This window comes from Rhipicephalus sanguineus, chromosome 1 (assembly GCF_013339695.2).
Source record: "Rhipicephalus sanguineus isolate Rsan-2018 chromosome 1, BIME_Rsan_1.4, whole genome shotgun sequence".
NCBI lineage: Eukaryota > Metazoa > Arthropoda > Arachnida > Ixodida > Ixodidae > Rhipicephalus > Rhipicephalus sanguineus.
Window position 1 is genome coordinate 219,132,671 of NC_051176.1, and position 24,741 is coordinate 219,157,411.

At 40.4% G+C, this 24,741-nt stretch overlaps 1 protein-coding gene across 1 annotated transcript; it reads left to right on the plus strand.

The window, feature by feature from the left end:
• The first annotated feature begins 979 nt into the window (after nucleotides 1-979).
• LOC119372198 (bifunctional polynucleotide phosphatase/kinase) lies at nucleotides 980-23,875 on the plus strand. Its single transcript, XM_037642678.2, has 14 exons — nucleotides 980-1,199; nucleotides 1,304-1,594; nucleotides 1,655-1,899; nucleotides 7,411-7,490; nucleotides 8,615-8,901; nucleotides 10,538-10,605; nucleotides 13,494-13,586; nucleotides 13,882-13,983; nucleotides 14,067-14,094; nucleotides 15,939-16,000; nucleotides 16,088-16,197; nucleotides 18,822-18,909; nucleotides 18,978-19,045; nucleotides 23,663-23,875. Exons 1-14 carry the CDS (start codon nucleotides 1,064-1,066, stop codon nucleotides 23,784-23,786), a joined length of 1,782 nt encoding a protein of 593 aa, XP_037498606.1. The 5' UTR covers nucleotides 980-1,063; the 3' UTR covers nucleotides 23,787-23,875.
• Nucleotides 23,876-24,741: the final 866 nt, after the last annotated feature.

Here is a 24,741-nt window from a genome sequence, read left to right on the forward strand (position 1 = left end):
GCTGTTGCTCTTTTTGTACACATTCAGGAACACTGCCCTAGATATGTAGCATCGAATACATTTTGTATTTGATGTGTGAGGCCATCGGTAAAGATACATGGCGTTATTCAGTTCAGTGATCTCTGATGGCTTGTGAATGCTTGTTTATGCCTCTCCTTAGCATGCTGTAGTGTGTTTTTGCATCATGTTGGCAGATGCAAATGGCCTGTTTAAACAGGTTCACCTGCATTTCTTTTTTTTTGCACGAATTCACCGCGCAGTTTAAAGCATGTGCAGCGTCTGAAGCATGTGCTTCAGAAGAGCAGCCACAGTGTAACACCAGAGACCTACTAAGGCCTTCAGGGAATTGCAAGAGTGCCAATGTGGAGCAGGTCTTCTGTGTTCGCATCTAGGGCCTTTCGTTGGAGATGTACAGCGTGTGCTGCAATTTTTGGGGGGATGCCTTTTTTTTTTCTTTCAAATTGCCTGCCACGAGTAAAATTGGCGTTGGCTTTCGCCAGCACTGTGCAAGTTTCAATGTTGGTACACAAGCTGGTGAGACGGAAAATATTCGGATACCTGGATATTGGAAAAAGTTGTAGGAAACTGAATTCGGATCATGCTCGAGGGTCACGTCGCGCGGACACGTGTGCCTTCATTGCAGATTAGTTCATTTGTTGTAGCGTCGTCAGTTGCCTTGGCTCGCAAAAATTTTCTGCTGCTCTGTCGCTGTAGGACATCACGTCCTAACAGCGCTAATAGCCAGGAAGTTTGCCTGCATTTTCCCTTCACATTTTTAAACGAACGGTAAAGCGCAGCAGTTCTTGAAATCACGAATACCACGTGAATCGCAAATGACCGATTGGCCGACTGAACGTCCGTTCAGTTCATTCTTAAACATTCATCGTATCGCATTTGCTACAGAAAGTTTGTCGGCAGCAGATAAAGTAACCGAGCCGACCGGCGCAGAGAACATCTATGGATTACGTAGGTGCGGCTATGCTACTATGCGGCTTATTCGGCGCGCACGAAGCGGCCGCGGTAAAGTGCGCTTGCTTTCATTTTAACGTCTTAAGCATTAAATATGCGTTACTCAAACTGTAGACTTCGGCACCAGTCATCATCCTTGCCTGACATTGACCTGCCGCATAACCAAGACACCGTTGTTGGCAGAAGTCGCAGCACTCAAATTCGGAACAAGCGCTGCTCCAGATGTCAAGGTGAGCGTGTGGAGGATGTTATCGCAAAAAAGTGCAACAGGAAGAGATCGCTTTTACAGTCTTGTATGAACGAGGAAGTACGACTTTGCGTTTCTCGATTTCAGTCAGACTACGAGCGGATTTCAGCAAAGGCACGGTTCAGCTAACGCAGCTTGGAGAAAACCCATGCCGGGTGTCTGGCCGGCGCCTTGCAGTAGGAGAGACGGTGACGGTGTGTGACGGTGATCTACTGGAATTGCTTGCGGAGGAACTGCCTTACGTGGTTGTGTTCGAGAAGTTTTCTAGTCTTGACACACCATCGTCGGCTGCTGCAGCGGCCGATTTTCCCAGTTGTGACGAAAAGCGCCCCTTGAAGCGTAAATCTGATGACGAGGACATGCCACTATCGAAGAAGCGTACGTGGAAACCTCCGTTACATAACGTAGCCGTGTGTAATTATTTTTAATATTTTGCAGATGTCTCGTCCGACACACATGATGAACATGACGAGCATGTGGAAGAAGTATCTCGCAAGTTGAAACACATGCAGAATAGCTACAGAAAGCGTCACACCTCCGAAAAGTTGACGCAACAAAGTGAAACTAATGTTTCACGTCATCATGCAAGTCCTGTGGCGCACCAAAGCAAGAGTGGATGGACAGACTTGACAGAGCATAATGTTTTGATGCTTAATTCAGAAAAACTTGAACACAAACCCAAGGTAAGTCAGATGAATATGGTCTAGCCTTATTTGTGCAACGCACGCCGGCTCGACTTACTGTAAACAGCTACTTTGGAAATGCCTGTTTTCGTCGCTGTTTCTTTGCAGTGCAATAATTAAAAATCGACTCTGTGTGATGCCCGACTAATAACCAACCCAAACTATAAAATTTTATCTAATGTGGCATACTTATTTTATTTCTAAATGTCAGTTAGATCTCTAACCGTCCTTTGCAAAATTAGCTGCAGTATTATTCCTAATTACTAACTGTACACAGCCACTTTTGACGAGGACACGACAGAGAAGTGCATGACAGGACAGGTGCTGACAAAGTCAGTGCCCATTTTGTTATGCACTTCTCGCATGACAAAATGGTCACTGACTTGGTCAGCACCTGTCCTGTCGTGCACCTCTCTGTCGTGTCCTCATCAAAAGTGGTGCTGGAATATTTTAAGTAAGAATGTATCAACTAGCCCCGCAACATGTTTTGTTGAGGCTTCTTAATAGTTCAACACGTTGCAGAGACATCCTTTTATTTACGAATTTTCATTGTAAGGCGATGGTTTTCTATGAAAACCTTTGTGAAATAATTGTCTTATTCACATCTAACAGTGTTCAAGGAATGCTAACTTTCGGGGGGAGTGTTGCGGATGCAGAGTATGAGAATGTTGAGATTATTCTTGCTAAAATTTATATATGATCAATGAACAAACCTGTGAAAGGTATGTTGAATGCTTTCAGTGTGTACTGACTTTTAGCCCTCAAAAAAGCAATACAGTTGTGCATCTCATGTCTTCTGATAAGCATGACTTGGTTCTAAAGTGGTTGAAACTAACTTGAGTCACCAATGGCAACACTGGTGCACCATTATACATAAAGTAGCGCCTTTGTCATGGTGCTTAGCAGTTACGGCGTAGTGCCGTCAAGCACGAGGTCGCGTGGTCAAGTCCTGGCCGCTATGGCTGCACTTCAGTGGGGGTGAGAAGCAAAAAAGCCTGTGCACTGTGGTGTGGATGTACGTAATCAAATGCCAGGCAGCCAAAAGCAATTCGGATTGTCCCACTATACGGTGTGCCTTGTAATCAGATTGTGGTTTTGGCACTTGAAACCCCAAAATTATTTTTTCAGCACTTCCTTCCAGCTTTAAAGAAGCCACATGGCATGACTCTGGAAATAAGACAGGAGTAGTACTTGAAATCATAGTGTACATTTGATGGCAAAATTATTTGCCAAGCAAGTCTGATTCATCCATTGCCATCGAGATTGCTTATGAGGAAGCCTGGTAAAGATAACAGCAACAGGCCTTTAACGCAACCTCAACTAGTGACCGCAAACTCCCATGAGTTTGTTTTGCGTGAGTGTATTCACCTTCACTGTCTGCGCTTCAGCTCGGTCTTGCGTATCAGTGTCTGCTCTGCATATGGGAAACACAACAACATCAGATACTTCCATTTTTATATATTTATAATGGCTGTCACATAGTGTTACTATGCCTGTGACATGTTGAATCTTGTAGGTTATGAAATTTTCTACACAGTTGTCAAAGAATTCGGAGTGAGGGTGGAGTTGTTCTCTTTATTGACATCTCCAAGCATTGTGAGCAAGTATCTCAGTATTGTGTAGAAACTGATCATATCATAAATGTTTTATACTACAGTTGAAACTCGAGTTAACGAAGTGATGCCCACGTTTGAATTATTTCGTTAAATCAGGAAATTCATAAAATCGAGAAAGGAATTTTTCCATCCTTCAAAACCTAAAATTGTAATGTAGTAACACTCAAACTACCACGGCATTGTATTTGCCTCTAACTCACAACTGCATGTGTGAAATGTCCATGAGGGCGGCCGGGCGATGCAGGTTGGGTAGACGTTCATGTGAAGCTATGATAGGCTGCCAATTTGAAAACGCACGCGGTGATTGTGCAAGCAGGCCGAGCAAGAAAGTTGCAAGGAGACCGTCAGCACCATCTCTTGCATAAACCCATATACAAAACCCATAAACCAAAAGCAACCGCCATAGTGTTCGATAGGAGCATTTGCAGAGAGTAAACCACTGCCGCCCCTAGCGCCATCTAGTATGTAAGAGCGCTGCCGACTGTTGAACCCGTTGTTCCGTGTAGCCCTGTCAAACTAACACTGTGGTCCTGACTAGGGTGGCTATATGTTTTAACACGATGACTGTAGAGCACATGCTTGAATTTTGTCCCATCTATGTCAAAATTAGGAAGAAATCACTTCTTTTTTTCTCTGGTTTATTTCAGGAGAACCTTTGTTAAATCGGCTGTGAAGTCAGTTTAGTTTTGTTAATTTGGGTTAATAACAACACTGATTTCTACGGGTACCAGCTGGGGACTGGAAAATTTCTTTGTTAGATCGGGAACTTCATAAGATCGAGGTTTGTTAGATTGAGTTTCAACTATATTAGAAATAACTACAAAAGACTTGCTGTTGTATATTGCCTGCCAAGTGATATTTAATTACTTTTTAGAAATTTTTCTAGGCATTCTTTGAATGCGTTTATTTAAACACCTCTAGTGTAGTTTGTGATACGAAATAGCAGTTCGCTCTTTCGACAAATCCAACACAATACGTGCACATGGTGATGTTTTGTCCTCTTGATTTATTGGTTGTTGAAATGGTGTACCAGATAGCTGAAAGATATTATAATTTTCAAGCTCCTCAGTTGTGAACAGCATTACGTGCATGTATCCAATAATGTAACATAAGCCTCTGCTGAAAGGCAAAAATTGTCCTCCCAAGATTAGCACGAAACTGGAAGATAACTTTTTTCTTCCGTGAAACTTCTCCCGATTTCTTCAGAACTGATTTGCCATCTTTACTGTCCCTATGCTTTGATTAGTTCACTCATCCTGCAGTCTCCTAGCCATCTGATTAGCTGAGTTACTGTTCCAGACAGAAGGAAAGAATGTATTTTAAGGGCTCGTTTCTTAGTTAGACACAATATTAATGAGAACTAACAGACAGTAATGCAATAATGCATTATTGTCTGTTAGTTCTCATTAATATTGTTCGGGGCAGGTGTTTGTCCTGGGCCCAATACCCACATCAGGGCTTTTTTTTTTTAACTGTGAAACTGACCTCGTGTGGGTTTCCTTTGTAGCGTTGTACTGCTCGCAGGTGAATGACGTTTCTTTTTTTTTTCTTTCATGATACTTTCCTCCAAAGAATTGTTTTGCCATATTCGAATGTTTTTATCGCTGTGTATGAAGGAAAGAATATGACTTTTAAGGGCTCGTTTCTTAGTTAGACACAATATTAATGAGAAGTAACAGACAATAATGCCAAAGAAAGTATAGGGGACGTTATTTGTTGTAATTAGGATAAAGTGTGAAGAAAGTAAAGTGGGCAAAAAGATAACTTGCCGCCGGCAGGGACCGAATTTGCGACCTTTGAATAACGCGTCCGATGGCGGTCATCGTCCCGTCCACTTTATGGGGTATATATGTCCATTTAAGGGGAGACGCGGGTCGAAAAGTCGCGGTTTTCCGAAAAAAATCTGGGTTTTTTTTTCCGGCTGTATTGTCATCCTTGGACTATAATCTTTTATTTCTGAAAATATCAAGCTCAAATTCGCACGAGAAAATTATCTAAAAGGCTTCCAAGTGAGAAGCGGTGACGCGAGAAATGCGCAAAAATCGCGAAAAAATGGTGTAGTTTGCGTCCTTCTGTTGCGAAAATGACGCGGTGCCCGCCATTGCAATCCTGCCCGCATGCAGCGTAAAGCTGTCTTCTCCACAATACACCAGGGGTTAGTCTCGTATCTTCACGCAGAATAAAGAAAAAACGAGAAAAACAACGCGTACGTCGAGCGTTTTGAATTTCGCGGCACGCAGCGCGAGGCCGCCATTGGACGGCGGCGCGCTCCACCTCTCCTCCCTCCCATCTCCCCGGCAAAAGAACGAAGCCTCAAACGCCGCGACCGAGTTGTTCTGCGTTTCTTCTGTATTTTCGTGCCATGGCAAGCCCTAAAAAGCGCAGTTCTGATGTTCGAAAGTTCAGGACTCGCCACAAGTATCGAGGGAAACGGCGTCGGACGCTTCCCAAAGCGACAGCGATGGACGATGCCCCCGACGCTCCGATATCGGATAGGCCTAACGCCGATACCGAACCCCGCGACAGTGGTTGTGAAATTGACGCTGCGGTGGAATTTATCAGTGCATCCCAAAAGAAGATTGGATTCTTTGAGAGTGAGCCTAGACTTGTAGGTGCTCCTACTGTCAACACGATGCTTTGCGAAATCGGCGCGCTCACGGCACTTGTGGCGGGTTCGGCATGCCACCCTTGCCGCGAACGGAAGCTCGGCGTCCGAGAGGCGGCTGGAAAGCGCAGACTTTCGGCATTCCTCGAACTGTGTTGTGAAAATTCCGATTGCCCCGAGTCTACACTTTCGTCCACGCACACGTGGAGGCGGATTGTGGCCCAATTTGATGTAAATAGTGTTTTTTCTGATAAATGCCAACGTTTCAAACTTTCAAACTTGTTTTTCTCATTTTCATTTTTTTCGACAATTTCACGTTTTGCGGGCAGCCTTTTATAAACTTATATTTATTGTATAGTAACGAAACTTGGCACACGTATTCTTCAAGACATGTAGAATGCAAATATCTACTTGAAATTGCAATATCTATCAGCATTACTTGTGAAAACATTCGGTTACTGTTTCAAAGGAGACTGAAAATAATCAGTTACAGAGTACAATTTTTTTTATTAGTTCCATTATCTATGTGGAATATCTGGATAGATATTAGCACTCTACAGTCTACAAAGAGTCTAATAAGATTCAACCCAATGATTTTACTGAAAGTTTAGTACATAAAAGAGTTCCCGCAAAAAGTGTAACATTTTTCTATTGTGTATGACATAACTCAACAACTGTAGCAGCTACATGGAAAGTAATGACATATTTGAAATCTGCATGAAAAACTATACATATAACAGAATTTTCAAGTCTCTATTACAAAAAATTAAAAAAAAGTTGTTTCGAGGAGCGTCTCCCCTTAAACCTAGGAGTGTTAGTCAGCGCCAGTCAGTCCCTGCCGGCGGCAAGTTATCTTTTCGTCCACTTTACTTTCTTCACACTTTATCCTAATTACAACGAATAACATCCCCTATACTTTCTTTGGCATTATTGTCTGTTAGTTCTCATTAATATTTTATCACTGTGCGTACTCCATACTGACATGACCTTAATATTTGGTGTTTAACTCAACATAGGAAGGTTTTCTTTTCTTGGTTTCATATTCAGCTAAATTAAGGATTTCTTCTTTTTTGACACCCTGACAAATTAATCATTCACTATTGCATCCTGCTATGAAAAGAAGAGAACACAGGTGAAAAAAAGAGGGAGAGAGTCCCAGTTATCTGACAAGGGTCATTTTCATCATGTGCAAGCCCACAAATGTGTTGTGCATGTGTTTTTGTCATTGCTTCATATAGTATGTGATGCTGTGAATTAATCAGTAAGGCTGTGATCCTTTCATGTATATAGATTGCGGCATTTGACCTTGATGGAACTCTAATCACTACCAAGTCTGGCAAGGTGTTTCCCGTTAACTCTGCTGATTGGCGGTAAGATTGCTTTCTCTCTCTGTCTATCTCTCTCATTCGGTTTTGTAGGTCCATGCATAAGCTTCTTTTACTGTCTTTTTTTTCCCTTTCCCTGGAGCTGCATGTGTCAGCTCTGTAAAAAAGTGAAATATTACTACTAAAAACGGTGCTGCAACATTATTTGTTCCTTTTTTAATTGCGCACAGTGCTGTGCACTTTCATTGGGTTGCATTTGGTGTTCTTCTGGGTAGCAAAAGATGCATACTGACATGTATTTCAGAGGCTGCTTTCTTTGTGAAAAAGATCACAAAGAAGGTTCAGCCCGCGAGCCCAGACTAAACTTCCAATACCACGTAACCCTCCTCATGACCTACCAAATCCAGCAATTAAATTTTAAACAACTAAGGCAGTGTCAAAATGATGTGTTCAAAGGGTGCATGGCTTCTAGCTTCTCAGCTGAATGCTTTGCAAACACTGGTAACAATATGAACCTTTCACACAGATCAAAGATAGCCAACAACCTGTTTTCTGCCCGAATCTGTACATATCTGCACTAAGGAATTTTGCTTTTGCAAGGGGCCTGTATGGGTCTGGGAACATTAATTTTATTTCACATTTGATTTTTTCGCAAGTCACGTACTCGGCTATTTGACCACTTCTGTATTTGAGGCTGTTTCTGAAGATACTAGTTTAGAATTCCATGACCACAATTGCATGCACACTTTAGGAAAGCTTCAAGGAAGACTGTTTCTTTCATTTTTTTAGCAGAACAATATTTACTTCACACGTCTCCTTCATGTCTATGGCTGCCCTGTCGTCTTGCACAACATGTTACTGAGTAATGTGACATTTCAATCGCTCAAAGTGCGTGCAGTTCAGGAAAATATTTCCAACAGCAGAATCTCGATCATGTGAATGCAGAATGAGCTTTGAGATTTTACAAGTGTTCTTTTGTTAAACTCAGGCAGGTTATGCTGGTTTACCTTGTTATAAGGTCATTTAAGTATCATATGAACTGAACATTTCATTTGATACGTGGAGATTCATACTCCGTGTGGAGCTTCTTCCGGCTAATCTCTTTGACATGGAGAGATTGGAGTACCTATATACAGAGAATAAGTTCAGAAAAGAAAATAATCTTTCAGGATACTGCTGTCGGCAACTGAGGCACGCCTACGTAGTCTTGTAGAAGAAGGCTACAAGATTGTTATCATAACCAATCAGAGAGGTCTGGCTAAGAGCCAGAGCCACGAAGCTGACTTCAAAAACAAGGTGGAGCGCATCTTAAAGACATTGGCTGTCCCGGCCCAAGTGTATGTGTCTGTTGGCCACGGCTTCTATCGCAAACCAGCACCAGGAATATGGCATCATTTAGAGTCTCATGGAAATGGAGGTATCCCCATCAATTTGAAGGAGTCATTTTACGTTGGAGGTGAGTGTACTTGCACATGTCAGTCCATTCTTATGTATTTGTCCCCATCGTGATCATTAAATCACTTGGTAGTGGTGCTTTGTGTGTGTGTATGTTTTTGTGTGTCTTCTTTTGTGCCTTAAAGCAATGTTTAATTTCAAGTGGATTACAGTCCACACAGGTAACCCCACCACAATAAAAAAAAGGCTGGACGATGTTACTTGAGTCCTTGAGAAGGTCCTCACATCAAGATTCAAGGTACACCTAAGTGTGACATCTTACCTTGAATTAGTGGTAGACTGGCAACATTGGACATTCATTGCTACACTCTCTTTCACAATAATATAGCAGTGGACAAGAAACTATGGCTAGTGTGGTCCAAATAGGTACACTTTTGTACAAATTCACATAATCTTTTGCTACTTTCACTTTCCCCTCTTTATTTTTGCATCAAATTGCCAGATTATCAGTGTTGAACACTCTTGAGCTTTTAATGTAAAAAGTTTGTATGCCCTTCAGATTTGTCTCCCAACATTAATTATCAATGTTGTGAGCATTTCCTTTAGTTGAAAGGCCCTTGAAATCATTTTGGTGGTTGCCCATGAATACAATAGTACATTATGGGAGGTCCTCTAAGGGTCAACTTTAAGTTTTCTGTGTGAGACCTCTAATTCGTAAAAAAAATATTTAAGGATCAGAGTGCCGTCTCTGACCACATTTTTACCCCTTTTGGCTATTCTACATGGAATGAGTGAGTGATGTCACTCATGCAAGTCATCTCATGGGCTTCTCATATGCTGTCATTGAAAATAGCTCAAGCATATCACTCCAGTAGGCTCTGTTAGTATGTATACAAAATAAACTGTGTACCTGTAATGTTGGAAACACTAATGCTACAAACACTGACATTTCTTCAAATCACTGGTGCATGCTCTTCAGCCTCAGAATGTGGATCATCTGCTGCAGCTGTTTCCTGCCATATGTCAGTTTTTGCACCTCTGCAAGGAAAGCAATGGTATGAAGAGTTTCATCCAGAATGCTGGATCCTCCATTAAATGTACGAGGCAACAGGAAGGAAGGCAGGAGTGAGCAAAAATGTGACTAAGGTTAACTATAGTGCAGTGCTGACAGCTGTCAGCAAGATGTGGAGAGGTTCTCTCATGGAAAGCTCTCTAGGTGGTATGATTAGGTAGGACAAAAATTTAGAGAACTTTTAACACTGAACCTCCTGGGTGCTTGTCAGGTATGCTATGGCATGCCAACATGTGAATGGCATCCTTAAGGGGAAAATGCTAGTTGCACAGTACTTAAGAATGGAAATGCACTCAAGTTGATGACTGTCTCTGGGAGACAAGATTATACCCTAAGGGTTGTTCATTTTCTGAGTGCAGTCTCAAGCATCAGAGCAGATATTATAACATCCACGCAAGTCTAAGATTAGCAAGCCGCAAAGTTTCTATGAGGTTTATGTGGTTCCCTTGCAAGTGCTTTATTAGAGGGCCATCATTATCAAAATATATTAATGCAGAAGTGTTTTACAGAAGCAAATATCCCTGCACAAGTAGTGATCCAGAGTCAAACGTAGTTGTGCCAGATGTGTATGCTTACTATTATTATTACTTTTTCATTTTATCATAATAATTTGTCCATTGTTCAGATGCTGCGGGGAGACCGGCAAACTGGGAACCAAAACGCAAAAAAGATTTTTCATGTTCAGACAGACTGGTTAGTAGCAATACTTAACTATTGATGTGGATAATATGTATACTGATTTCAGGAGCATTCTTATTGATAGCCTTGAATGTTGTTACTGCCTTTGTTTTTTCTTGGCTTCCTTTCTGAGGATTTGTTCATCCATGCTTTATTGCACTCTGCTTGTTTACTTGCGGTAAATGTTATCGTTTAAACTTGTTATACATATCCTTGCACTGAGCAAGCACATCTGCCTGGGTTTCTTAACATTTACATATCTATGTTCATATAATAATGAACTGGATGTCTGATGGCAAATTTTTGTATATAGAATTTTTTTTTACATAAATATATTCTCCTAAGACATTTGTTTTGGCCTAGCTTTTCTGTAAACAAAAGAAAGGGTGCATCACTGAAAGTGGAAACTTGTTTTCTTGAGATTAGCAAATTCGAAGGCATACACCTGCTATTCTTGTTACTTCTTGTATATGTCAATGTTGAGCTGCTATTGGATCTTGGGAGGATGTCACAAGAGCTAAAGCGTTGTTCTGAGTAAGATTTATTATGGTAAATGAAGATTACTTTTCCTAAGTGTGCATGTAGGCTTCGCTTTATTTGAATAGCATGAAGGATAACACATAGGTTCGAATGTATGATTAGTTGTTCATTAAAAAAAGACATGAAATGGTGCTATATGTTTTTGTAGCTTTTGAACTACCAGTGCTAAGTAGGCATTTGTGGAACTTTTTCTGAAGACTGATTATTTTTTTAAGTGGTGCTAAAAAAAAACTTCAAATATTGCCACTCCAAAATTTGTGACCTCTTAGGGCTTTAATTTACAAGTAGCCGATACTTGTCAACATTTTCTACAATAAGCGCTTGAAGAAATACACACCAAACTTTCGAGTTGCATGTTCATCTATGAGCAATCCTAGTAAGCCACTTGTTGCCTAATTTAAAAAAAAGTTTTCTCCTCGAGCCAACATTGGCACATTGTTCATTGTTCCTGTTTTATTTTGTGCCAGAAGGAGCTGAGATTGTGTGAAATTAGAACAAGTTATTTCAGTGACAATTTAAGTACCATTACTCAGTACACTGCTTTAGTTCTTGTGATATGAGCTTTCAAAATTGCAAAATTTACTAACCTCAACGAAATAGCTTTTCACTTTCAGCGACAGACCCAGGCTCCTTTTTTTTTTCCCAGAAAAGCTGTGAGGTATTTTGTAAGGACAAGATGCATTCATTTCATCAGACATTTAACTATCACATATCAAAATTTTGTTGAAAACAAGAAATAGTAATCGGGCTGCCCAGTTCACCATAGTCAAGAGACCTGCTTGCCATTCACTTGCAATGCTTTTTGTGCCCTGTTCTGGATTTGCATTTAAAGGAGTACTGACATGAATTTAAAAATTTTTCGGGTTGTTGCTCTAAATGAAAGCACGGGTGTCGAGAACCCTAAAAAGAGTGTCCTGGTGCCTGGGGATGCATTGCATATATTTTTAATACCGCTTCTTTCAACCAGCAGTTTCAGTTTCGGTTTCGAGAGGGCGGCTTCATAGTGACGTGTCAAGTCGGCCCGTGACGTCACGGGCAGACTGCAACCCACGAAATATGCATCTGCTGTCCTTTGCTGTCAGTCGAACGTGGTTCATGATGAGTGAACTGCCGTCCAGTGCCTCCGACAGCGATTTCTGTGATTTAGGCTGCATGCAGAACCCAGATTTCGCAAACCAAGTAAGCTGACTTGAAACGTCATAGGACTCTCCATGCGGTGAAGCTGCCTTGCAGATGGTGGGAGATGAAAACTTTAAAATCAAACTTCAATAGTTATACGTGTTTCCCGGATGCGGTGTGGGGAGAACGTTAACACTACATGCCAAGGAAACCTGGAACGTCCGTTTTGCTGCACTTCAAAATCGTGTCAGTACTCCTTTAAGTCAACCTTACTTATACATTACTTATCTGTCATTTGAGTAAGGTAGGAAACTTGATCACATAATTTTGATTTTCTTTATAACATTGTAACTGAAATCTATATTTATGTAGTTAAATACTGTTCATTCTAAATAAATTTGTATTTTAACAAAAGTGCAAAGCAGTGATGACGATAGCATGTTATTATACCAAAGTAAAACTGACTATATCTTGAGCAGTATAGGTTGTAGGAAGTAACCTTAGTGAAATGCGATTAATCTACTCAGAACTGTGTCTTGTGGTTCTTCTTCATTCATACACCTTGTTTGGTTTTCTTCTAGTTAATGCACCCTAGTTTAACTTCATACTGCTGGCCTCACCCGATAAAAAAATTTGTGCAGTTTTTACTGGCTTCAATTATAACATCTTTCACCTGTATGAATGTCTCGCGTACCATACCAGTCATCGAAGTGGCTGCTTTGTGAGCCGCTGCTCCCGTCTTTGCATTTGCACTTAGTCACTGCCATGGTGGCACAATCAATTGCTGCAACTGGTTGCGTGGGTAGTGGCATTGACACTGCAAATGCAGCTGAAAAACTTCTATAGCGATCTAGTGTTGAATAAAGCCAACTTCATTTCCATTGTACAAGAACTCTACACAAAACCAGGGTGATACAAATCGTCAAGGTGTTTTTTTTATGTGTTTTTGAAGGGCATAAGATTACAAACACAATTTGTGTTTATTGACCATCTTTGCACCAGAGCATCAGCATGCTCCTATATATTCTTGTTATATTGTGTTCCCCTCCTCCTCCCTCCCTTGCAGAGTAGCATGTAAGTGAATACTTCTATGCTCGCAAACCTCTGTGTTTTTTTGCTTTTGTTTTTTAACTACAGAACCCTTTCTCCCTTGTACTTTTCCTTTTTTCTATTTCTTCATCAGGTAACATTTCCAACATGTTTGCAGCAATAAGGTGATATAGTGCCATTGAACTTCATTTCAGTTTGCCCTCAACATTGGGATTAGGTTCTATACTCCAGAAGAGTTCTTTTTGAAGAGACCTGCAGCTAAATTTGATCTCCCACAATTCGACCCCGTGAGTATGTCGCTATGTGCCCCGGTGCCAGAATACATGCTTCCTATTTCTAGTTGTTACGTCTATAGGCACACACTACAGTTTTATTTTTATTTTTTCCTCTCCATCTCTCTTTTTAAACACCTCTTTTTAAATGAAAAACAAAACTCTGTCGCATAACCACGTGTCTGGGTTGGGTGTTTTTCATCTGTTGCTTTGTGCTTTTGTGCACTCTTTATTTGTCTATCGTATGCTACCATTGGTACCTGTAACAGCATGTTACTATATTTGCTTTTTTTTTTTCTTGTGCTTATAGCGTGCAGTGCCAGATCTCCCTCTTGCTGAAGTAGTAGCAGCCACAAAGCCATGTGAAGGCAAATTCTTGAATGGTGATGATCTTCCAGCAGATCACACCGAGGTGCGTGTTTCAAGGTTACAGTGCTCATGTGTGAGAAAAATATAACTGCTTATGCTTATTAACCTTTTTTTTTTGCTTCAAAGGTTGTGGTGCTCGTTGGATATCCTGCATGTAAGTATATTCTCGCTCTATCTTTTCTGAAGCTGGTAGGACATTTAGAGATCTGGACAGTAAGAATAATGGATCCGTGCAAAGCAGGGTCAAAAATTCAAAAATACTTTCCAAGAATGAAGTTTGTTGCTGCATATGACAGCTCTGAAAAACTGTTCAGAATTGCATGGCCTTGTGTTCGACACTGGTATTGTTTGCAGATTGATAGCACTGCAGTTTTTTGCAGCATTTTTTTTTGCTATTCCTGCAAGCAGGATCAGGTGTAGCAACAAAATCAGAGAGATTGCCACTTGGTAACAACGCTTGCTCATCCTTTGCTCAGTAATGCGAGGAAAACAATGATGTCACACTGGGTGTTGGAAAGGTTGTGACAACTATGTGCTTTGAAAATTCACTTGTGGTTTCCTGCATGAAATTAGCCGGATTTTATCATTCTGCAGAAATTAGCAGCATCGCCCATTTGAAAATCTCAAAACAGATATGGATGCCCTGTACAAAGAACTCCCATTCATTCGTTAGGTACGAGTGACTCCCTGTTCCTGGTTTAAAGGTTAATATTTGTTAATTACTGTTCTAATTTTCACCCCAACTAATTTTAAAGTGCAGGCTGCAATTACCAAAGCAATTCCACTAAAGAGTGCACAAATATCTAATCTCATGTGTTTGATAATATTTCTGGACACTTTTTCCGAAACACCTGTTATGTAGCCTATGATAAAGAAAGGTGGATTGCTAGGTTGTGTGTCTTCAATGACAAACAGGCCACATTTATCAAGAATAGATGTCCTGTATGCTGGAAAGCAATACAAAAGTTGGAAGGTTGATGCTCATGGCACTATTTCCAATGTACCTCCGCGGTGGCAAAGTGGTTTCAGTGCTTGGCTGCTGACCCGAAAGACGCAGGTTGAATCCCGGCTACAACATTTGCATTTCGATGGAAGTGAAATGCAAGAGGCCTGTGTTCTGTGCAATTTCAGAGCACGTTAAACCCCAGGCGGTCAACATTATCTGGAACTCTCCACTACAGTGTCTCTCATAGCCTGAGATGCTTTGGGATGTTAAACCCCACAAACCAACCTATTTCCCTTGTGGTTTCCAACACAGGTCATGATTAGCTGATGCTTATTAACTTCTGGTTATTTGATGTAAAGACGTACTTCGCCACGCAACTTTTGTTGGCTGCTTCTGTATAAAATCCATGAAGAATCTGTCGCATTTCACAGTAGCATGATGTATAATCTTGGATGCTACCAATATGCACAACACTCAGTGTGTTAACTTTTAATATCTCCTTTATCGCTCGTGAAGAACATGAACAGTAGTATATTTTTTTACAAAAGGAGCTGTTCAGCATCTTATTTGACTTAAAAGTGTTTGGATCTGAGCTCGTTGGTACGGATCCATCGATAAAAACACAGTGCTAATTTAGGTGCATGTTAGAGAACACCATTTGGTCGAAATTATTCCAGTGCCCCCACTATGCTGGGCCTCATAATCAGATCGTGGTTTTTGTACGTAAGCCTCCAGAATTGAATTAATTTTTTAAGATTTTATTCACTTTTTCTTTTGCTTTCTTTGCTATTTTTATCACTTGTTCTGTTTAAATTGATAGTATATGACATTGAGATAGAAAGTGCTTTTGTAGCCTATAGCTTTTGTTTTCTTTGGTATTTTGTTGTGCTTTTATCACTTGAAGCAGCAACAAACAACACTTGTTTGTTGCTGGCACACGGTACCAGCAACACGGTATAGTTTTGTGAAGACAGATTGTAATTTTGTATGCACTGCATAAGTCATTGTTTGTAGCTTTTGAACATGTTATGATCACTGCATTCCTTCCACAGCTGGTAAAAGTCACTTTGCAAAGGAATACCTTTTATCAAAGCAGTACGCTCATATTAACCGTGTAAGTTTTACTGGTGGTGAGTTTTTGTACCCATTATACAACATTCATGTTCACTCATTAATGTATTTGTGTTGTTCGGGGTTCCAGGATATGTTAAAGTCAGCACAGAAGTGTATTGAGGAATGTGAAAAGGCACTGAGGCGTGGTCAGAGTGCAGTGGTAGACAATACTAACCCGGATCCTGAGAGCCGGAAAAGGTAAAGAAATTGTTACATCAATTATATATGCTAAGTAAATTTTTCGTCTGCTCTCCTGATGTTAGGTGTATTATGAAAGGGAAAATTGGCATCAACCCATTTGTAGCAGAAGTTTTTTATCAACTATGAAGCTTTGCTTTCTGAGAAATGTATATGGATTTCCTTGTTGTTTTGCTCCACAAATGGGTGGTTGTCAATTTTCCCTTTTGTGACCCTTCTCCCATCTTGTAGTATTCTGCAGGCTTGACCTGCCATGTTAGGTTTCTCACAATGCATACTGCAACATATATTAAAAGTGGTATTTGGAATGTGTATGTAACATAAATATTTATTAGATGTACTTAAGTATGATTAAATACATTAAAGTTTATGCTTCAGACTGCTTTTTCAACTAGTCATCATGAATATAAAAATAAGTGAGCCCTCTTTAGGCATGACGGGTTTGAACCCCTGCCATGTCATGGACCACCTGGATTTGTCTCTGTGTTTCTAGTAAAAATGGCTAAAGGACAAACAAGCTCAGGATGTCCATGGTATTTCTTTTTAATGGACATGCCAGTTTGGTTTTAGTGCTTTGTCATGTTTTTGCCAGATGGCTGCACACAATCCACAGGGCAGTGCAAGCAGGAGTGAGTCTATTCTGGTGGAGGAAGTAAAACATGTTGGCAAATCGGGTTTTTAAAAATCATTTGTCCAGTTTTGGCCATAATTCGGGATAACTGTGTGGAACAGAAAGGGGACATCAATTGCCTTTGAGCTTGAAGAGTATTCACATATTGCAGAAAGAGCATAAGGCTCTGAATGTCTTAGCCAAGCTTTGCATTAAACATAGTAGTGCTTGGACCTAACAAGGACATAAAGATAGTTATCCCTCTTATCGAAAAGGGCACCCTGTCACCATTTCTTAAACCGCCAGCCAATGTCAGACGGCAGCAGCTGATAGACCACATCCCTGAGACAATAGCTCCTTCTTTCACTCTCAGGCATTTTCTTTAATGGGCAACTTCAGAAAGTTACCATATGCACACCACAGAACAAAGCAAAAGAAAAGAAGATACGCAGGACATTGCTAGCAGAGCTACCCCAGCTGAGAGGAACCGATGAGTTAAAGATGAATAGAAAAAGTAAACATTGCACTGGTTATGTGTCCATTCGCATTAAAACCTTTTAAACGACTCCTTTAGAAATATATTTCTTAAAAAGCACCGTACTTGTATAAACAAGTTCCTCAGGTTTCATGAACTAGCAGCACTTACAGTCTCATTGAAACAAGCAAGGACTGTGCACAAGTATGCCCATTGTGTATATATACCAGCCATGGCTCATAGGCTGACATCCTTGTGCTGAACATGAATATGTGGGTTTTTGATCCCTGTTTATGGTGATGGAACTTTAAGTGCAAATTTTCCTGTATGCTGATATTTTGACACACATTAAAGAACCCCAGGTTATCAAAGCTAACCTGGAACCCTCCACAGTAGCCCCACTCATAGCACATAACACAGACTTGGAACATTAACCACGTGAATTAAAAACAAGTTGCATTTTTTTCATCCAATGTGCTACAGCTTTTAATGGGGCACAAAAGGGGCACAGAGGTAAAAAAATATCTGTAACATGATTAATGTGCATTTGTACCTGCTATGCTTTTTTTTTTTTCAGCCATCACAATGTGATATAGTTGCAAAATAGTGCACCCGATCGCACCAGAGTAGCCTGTCTGTTGTAATTAGGCCCATCGTTATCTTGAATGTACATTTAAATCAATGTACACAGTGCGCACCATCATGACAGGGGAAGCACTAGAAGTGTTCCTTTTGCGTGAGCCGATCAGTCTTCATGAACAAATAAATGAAATGTGCAGATATGTATAAAAAGTATGTTAACTTTTTATTTACACAATTATGGTTTATGTTAACGTTATAAACTTGAGGTCATTTTTATCCAAAGACAGCTCCATTTTGTTTGAGTCCTCCAAATCATTTGTGTTCTGGGATGTTCATCATTAGCTTTGACACTCGAGTAATTTTGTAACTTCTGAATCTGAAACAGTGTGTTGTATTTAATGAATATCTTGGAAGCACTTTAGCAAAGCCAAACAAAATAGAATTGTCATTGAATATGATTTCAAGTTCTAATATAGACTTGTACCATAATCATGAAGTTTTTGAAAAAGTGGACAAGTCTGCGCTGTGGATTTGCTGGCTGTACTCTTTTCTTGAATACTACAAAGAGCATAAACCACCCATGCAAAATAGTATTTGCACAGCTAGGAAAATATTTTTTATTAAAATTACATAACTTTGAAAGCACTGCCCACGTTTGTAATTCAGGGTTCATTTCAACATCACCATATTTCTACAAAAAGAGTTTTGCTGTATTGAAGCATCTTGCTTGAAGCAACAACACAGATAATCTACATAATTTGATAAATGACTGAAACATCCCATGAGAAATTGTGCATTTGTACTTATGTCTGCAGACATTGTAGTGACCTTTTCATCCCACATTGCATGCCTAAGCAGCAAATATTTTTTGTCTGTTGTGTCTTGAAAAATCTTATGCGTACAGTAATGCATCAGTATTAAAGTTAAGTATGATGACTACCACGTAATCTTTTGCAGGTTTATTGACATAGCACGGAAACATGGCTGTGAATGCAGGTGTTTTGTTATGGATTGCACCCTGGAGAGGGCGAGGCACAATAACCAGGTGTGATGCTTTTGTTTTTTTCTTCCCAGTTTCATACCCATGTTTAACCGTGACATTTATAATTGCAGTTTCGCGAGATTAAGCTGAAAGGACAACCCCATGTTTCTGTCACAGACATGGTGCTGTACAACCATCGGCAAGTATTGTGATGAAATACTTGAAATTTCTTTTCCTCGCATGCTACCTAGCATAATGCTTTAGTGGTTGACACTCTGTCACTGAGCACACCGCCATGGCTACTACATATCAATGGGGCTGAAATGCAAAAACGCATATGTGCAATGCTGTAAGTGCACATACCCAAATGGTAAAAAATAATCCAGAAATCTCCACTACAGTATCTCTCATTGCCCATGTACTGGTTTGACATGGTACACTAAATTGTTTCTGGCATGCTGAGATAGTCTCTCATTATGGTCTCTCAACGTTAATCTCAATGATCTCTCAGAGATGGTCTCTCAATGTTAATCACAGAGCTCTGTCACTCAGGCAAAGCTAAACCACTTTTCTTTTTCTTTGCTATGATAGTTTATGTAGGTTTTAGCACACGCACGTTTTGCGATGGAGAAAGAAATTATGGAAGGTGCTTAGAACTTTCTAAGAATATGAAGAAGAGGACCCACAGCAGTATTGAATAAAGCTCTGAGCCCACGCGGCGACCGACGTATAAGTGCCATGCTGTGGAGTTTTTCAAATGCAACAGCACTGCAAGAAACCACAGCCTAGTGAGTAGATGCAGCCAGATTGGGCCCGTCCCCGACTAGAAGCGAACGCAGCTGTCGCGTCTCCCTCCGTCTAGACCGTGCATGCTTTGCAGGGCCATCGCCGCCGGACCGGTGTGGAGCATGCGTCTTGCCCTTCTTCACGCCCTTACTGCGCTGCTGCTTATGCGAACGATGCAACCGATGAAGTGGATGAAATGGATGTGCGATGTGCACATCCATTTCATCATGAGCTTTTTAAAATTTTTTCACTGATGCAACGCTGCAAAGACGAATTCGACGAAGTACACACGCAGCTGGTGCGCTCACTCACGGCTGGCACATACTTTTTACAAATAATATGGTTAAAGAAAGTGAGTGCCAGCTCACTTTTTTTGGACCATATTATCTGTACCATGACCTTGAAACATAAACATTTAATTAAGGCTTTTGCCTTAAAAGAAACAAGGTGCAATCCAGCTTGTTGCTCACACTCGAGACTTGGCGTTAACTTGGCTACCGGCATGTCCCTCGTTTGCATTTTTAAATAAAACTTCCATACAATGTGTGTTTTGAGAGAGAGTCACCATTCACATACTGTGCACTGTGCAGTCGATTAATGACCAAGTGTAAGGAATGATGAATGCCCTCAAAGGAATACTAAACAGAAAAATGATTTCACTTGTATTAGAAAGTTGCCAATCCACAATGTCAAAAATACCCCTCTTACTGCAAGAAGGTGCTTGTTAAGCCCAAAGTGGCACAAAAAGAGAAGACTGGTAGCGAAGCAACCTTGAAGTACCCATGCCAGCTCGCCATGGCGTCATAGATTTTGACAGTGCCTTCCAGAGCCTACGGGATGCATTGCTGGTAAGGATAGATTGCATTGTATTCCCAAAAAAGAGATCCTTTGAAATCTGCGGCTGCACACAAACATACCGATGTTGGGATTTCAGTGTAAAATTGATAGCAGCGTTTTGGGCAAAGTTGGTAATTCATAACTTCAGTACGACTTCGCAACGAAAAAAACGGACAACAGAGAAGAAGACACACCCGGCGCAACGCACCCAGCGCTGGGTGTGTCTTGTTCTCTGTTGTCCGTGTTTTTTCATTGCGCTGTCGTACTGAAGTAAAATTGATGTTCATCTCCTCTTCTAATAATTTCTCTTCTATGATCATGAAATTAACAGCACTAGAGTTCTTAAAGAGCAATTTATCAGTTTGAACTGATTTAGTGTTTCACCTTAGTGTCCTGTTTATGCAATCATTTGGCATGTCAAGTTCCCTAGCTAGCATGGAGCAAGTGAAAAGAAAAACCAAAGCCTTTTGTGCACGTGAAACTATGTTGTTAGGAACTTCCTGAAGAAGTCTTCGCTATCTTTGTGTTCTTAATGATTGAGTATTTAGTGATTATGAAAACCTTTTTCGATTAAATATATAGTTGCAGTGTCAGTGCGAAAGTTTCATAGCGCATTCCTTTCAGTTTCTTGCTCTACGTTATTATTGTTTGCACTGTTTTTCTCTCTCCATTGTTGAAAGAATAATAATATCTGGGGTTTTATGTGCCAAAACCATGATATGATTATGAGAGACGTCGTAGTAGAGAGCTCCGGAAATTTCAACCATCAGGTGTTCTTTAACGTGCACCGACATCACACAGTACACAGGCCTCTAGCATTTTGTCTCAATGAAAATGTGACCGCCACGGCCGGGATCGAACCAGCTACTTTCTGGTCAGCAGCCGAGCACCGTAACCACTGTACCTGCAAGGCTGTCATTGTTCAAAGAAATCCTCCCAATACTCTTAAAGGGAGGACACTAAAGGCAAATAAATATTTACACTGCAGTGATATTTTAATGCTTGAGAATGTCTAGAATATCAATATTATTGACAACTGTGCTTTAGTAATTGAGAGATATGGTAAATGTAGGACATGACTTGAGACTCCAGCATAATATTACAGCACTAACCTGATGATCCAGCTGTTCCTCACTGTAACTCTGTCACTGTAATGCACAATGACTCATCATAAAAAGATCATTGCAGTGCATTGTAAGATAGAATAAAATGCTACTTGTGTATTTCTATTCAGTACTCGATTCTTGGGAAAGAAATAACTTTTTTGACGCTACCCTTGAAAACCACGTGGACGATCAAAAAGTTTATTTTTCACCCTGCTCTGCAGCATCCACGCACTCTTGTTTTGGCAGTTTTGCTGCTGTGTAGTGCCGCACTGACTTTGCTAGCTCATAAAACTCGCTCCAACTGCACAAGAAAGTGACATATCTATGTGATGTCTTTGGCTCAGTTTCCGGTCATACTTTTGCGTTTTTGCACAAGAAACATGGTAACAGTTGTCGGTCAGTAAAGGGCAGTGATGGTGTACACAATGTCACAACTTTTTGCTCGGGGGCTAGGCGATCGGATTGTGCTAGGGGTATGCAGACCCTTCAAATGCAATTTCTTGGCACAACACAAGCACTGCGAAGTTTCTGGAGTGGTAATCCAGAAGGCTACTTTGACTTAAGACTTGCCTTTAATGTCCCTTTAAAAGGCTGCCACGGCCACTACTGCCTGCATGCCACTGCTTTGCTTTTATATGCCAGAAAAAAAGAAAAAAATGTTGCAATTCAATGTGATGTTTTCTAATGTGCTCTACTAACCTTGTATCGACATTGTGACCATAAGGTTCATGAATAAAATGTTAATTATTCACTCCTAATTAACAGGAATACAACATACCAGAGCAAGAAAGATAGGGGAACATGGGGGACGAATTTTTGTTAGTCACAGTCATACAAAAATACAGACAATAAACACACTTCTGACTTCATTGTCTACAATTTCTTACAATTGTGACTAAGATACCGGAGTTGTTTTTTTAGGAAGTTACATTTGTCAAGAGGAGCTTGCTTTTTTGCTTCTTTTAACTTTTCTTTAGGGGTGTGCGAATATTCGAAATATCGAATATTTTTCGAATAGTGTTTGCTATTCAATTCCATTCGCACTGGAATTTTACTATTCGAACTGTTCGAACTTCCCAAAAACAAATACAGTCAACGTCCGATTGAAAGTGATCCCTTCAGATTTTCAATGTGCTTCACCTCATTACACTCTCGTATTGCGGCAAAGCTGCCTTTCAAGCTCCGTTACGGTCGAACTTAGCCAAGACGCAGCCAACGTCCGATTGGAAGTGGTCCCCAGATTTTCAATATGCTTCACCTCATCACACCCCGGTATTGCCGCAAAGCTGCCTTTCAAGCTCTGCTACGGTTGCAAATGTACTAACTGAAGAAAACGTTGGTTCCAACATGGAGATGAAAGATGTGGCAGAGGTGGGGGCTCAATGCTGTTTCGGACCTGAAATTTGGGCAGGAAGTTCGAAAAATTGGAAGCCGAAGCTTTTTAGCATCCAAAATTTCAGATGTTCTTATATATCAACGTCTACGAGGCAGATTTGGAACTCCAGATTTGAAGGGAGCACACCCTTGTCCGCCACATCAGTTGATCTTCCACAGAAGTTGAAATAGGAGGAGAGGCTGAGGAAATGGCATCTTTGCCTATCACGTGTAAAGTGTTGTCGGCAACACTTTGGTTGCACCAAATCATGTACATAAATACAATTCGGCCTCTACATTGCCTCATTCTTGATAAGACAACTATGAAACACCACCCCGCCAGTGCTTCATCAACCTAGCGAAAAGAAACACTTTCATGGTGCTACCTCATAAGAATATGCTTAGGAATCCTCTCTAACATTTTTTTCTGCAATTTCGCTTCGAAGTATTCGAGAAATATTTGAAAAATATTCGATTCGATTCGCACTCACACTTCAATATTCGAATTCGCTTCGCACCCAAAATTTTCATATTCGCACAACTCTACTTTTCTTGTGTTATCTGGGACACCCAGTGTCTCAGCAGCTTTTGCACACAATATGTCTTAAAGTGTACATTATTTACAATAATATTGTTTCCGTGCATGCTTGTTTCTTCAATTAAAAATTACCCTTAATTGAATTGTAATGGCGCTTCGTTAAATCACTTTTCAGGTCCAAGTTCAAAGAGCCAAGCTTATCTGAAGGATTCTCAGCCATCTTAAAAATCAACTTTGTTCCCAAGTTCAGCACTCCTGAGGATGAAAAGCTATACAGATGCTTTCTCAAAGACAAGTAACATCTTAGTGAATAAACATGCGAGGACTACCATTGCGCTTTCTCAAAGACAAGTAACATCTTAGTTGGTGAATAAACATGTGAGGACTACTGTTGCTTCTTTGAATGTTGTTCATCCAAAGTGACCTTTGGATTTTTTTGTTCTGGGATTTTGTAAAGATTAAGGCCCTGTAGATATTATACACCCACCAGATTAACTCTTGTATGATCTTATGCACAGAATGAGGATGAATACTTTTTTGCAAAGAAAACTGCTCATGTTTTTCTTGTAACACTGGAACACATGCTTACTGTGTAGCCAACAGCAATATATGCATAATTTACAGCTACACGAGATGTATTTGTTTTGACTGTTGTTCAAATGCAGCGTATGGCACTGTATCTACCGAGTTACATGGTATTATAATGCAATTCACTGTTAAATAAAAACTTCACTTCTGAATTGGAGAAAAAGCTTTGTTTTCTGTAAGTGACAGGCCATTGCAATTGTTGCTAAAATTGTACTGATACAGATAACCTCATCTAATTGCACCTCAGCAGGACATGTTAAATTATTTCAGAATAATTCAAATCACAGGACGCATTCCCATTTTGTGTTTGAGTAAGCATTTACTTGCTCTAAATGTTTTATTATGACAGTCCCACGCTTCTTGCAAGGAGGCTTTGAAGAAGTAATTGTGCTAGAACAATAAGGACTGCAAATAGGAACTAATGTCTGCATGTGCAAAAGACAGTATCCTCAAAGTCACATTTACATGATGCTGTGATGAGGAAGCTTTTTTTGTGCGTTTGAAGCACAAAGTTCACATTGGTAATTGCTCAGTGGCTCACACATTTGTCTGCAGTGGTGCTTGCATGTTCTTTCATTAAAACATGCATTGCATTGTGGTGTGCTACAGTATTAGTGCATGTGCAGTGCGGCAAGTTCTTCTTTCCTTTTAATGTTCACATGGCAC

Excerpts from the sequence above, each read along its gene's own strand:
- LOC119372198 (XM_037642678.2), top strand. The coding sequence starts at position 1,064 with ATGCGTTACTCAAACTGTAGACTTCGGCACCAGTCATCATCCTTGCCT. Across the intron at positions 7,491-8,614 it reads GTTAACTCTGCTGATTGGCG|GATACTGCTGTCGGCAACTG; the intron begins GTAAGATTGCTT and ends ATAATCTTTCAG. Across the intron at positions 8,902-10,537 it reads GGAGTCATTTTACGTTGGAG|ATGCTGCGGGGAGACCGGCA; the intron begins GTGAGTGTACTT and ends TCCATTGTTCAG.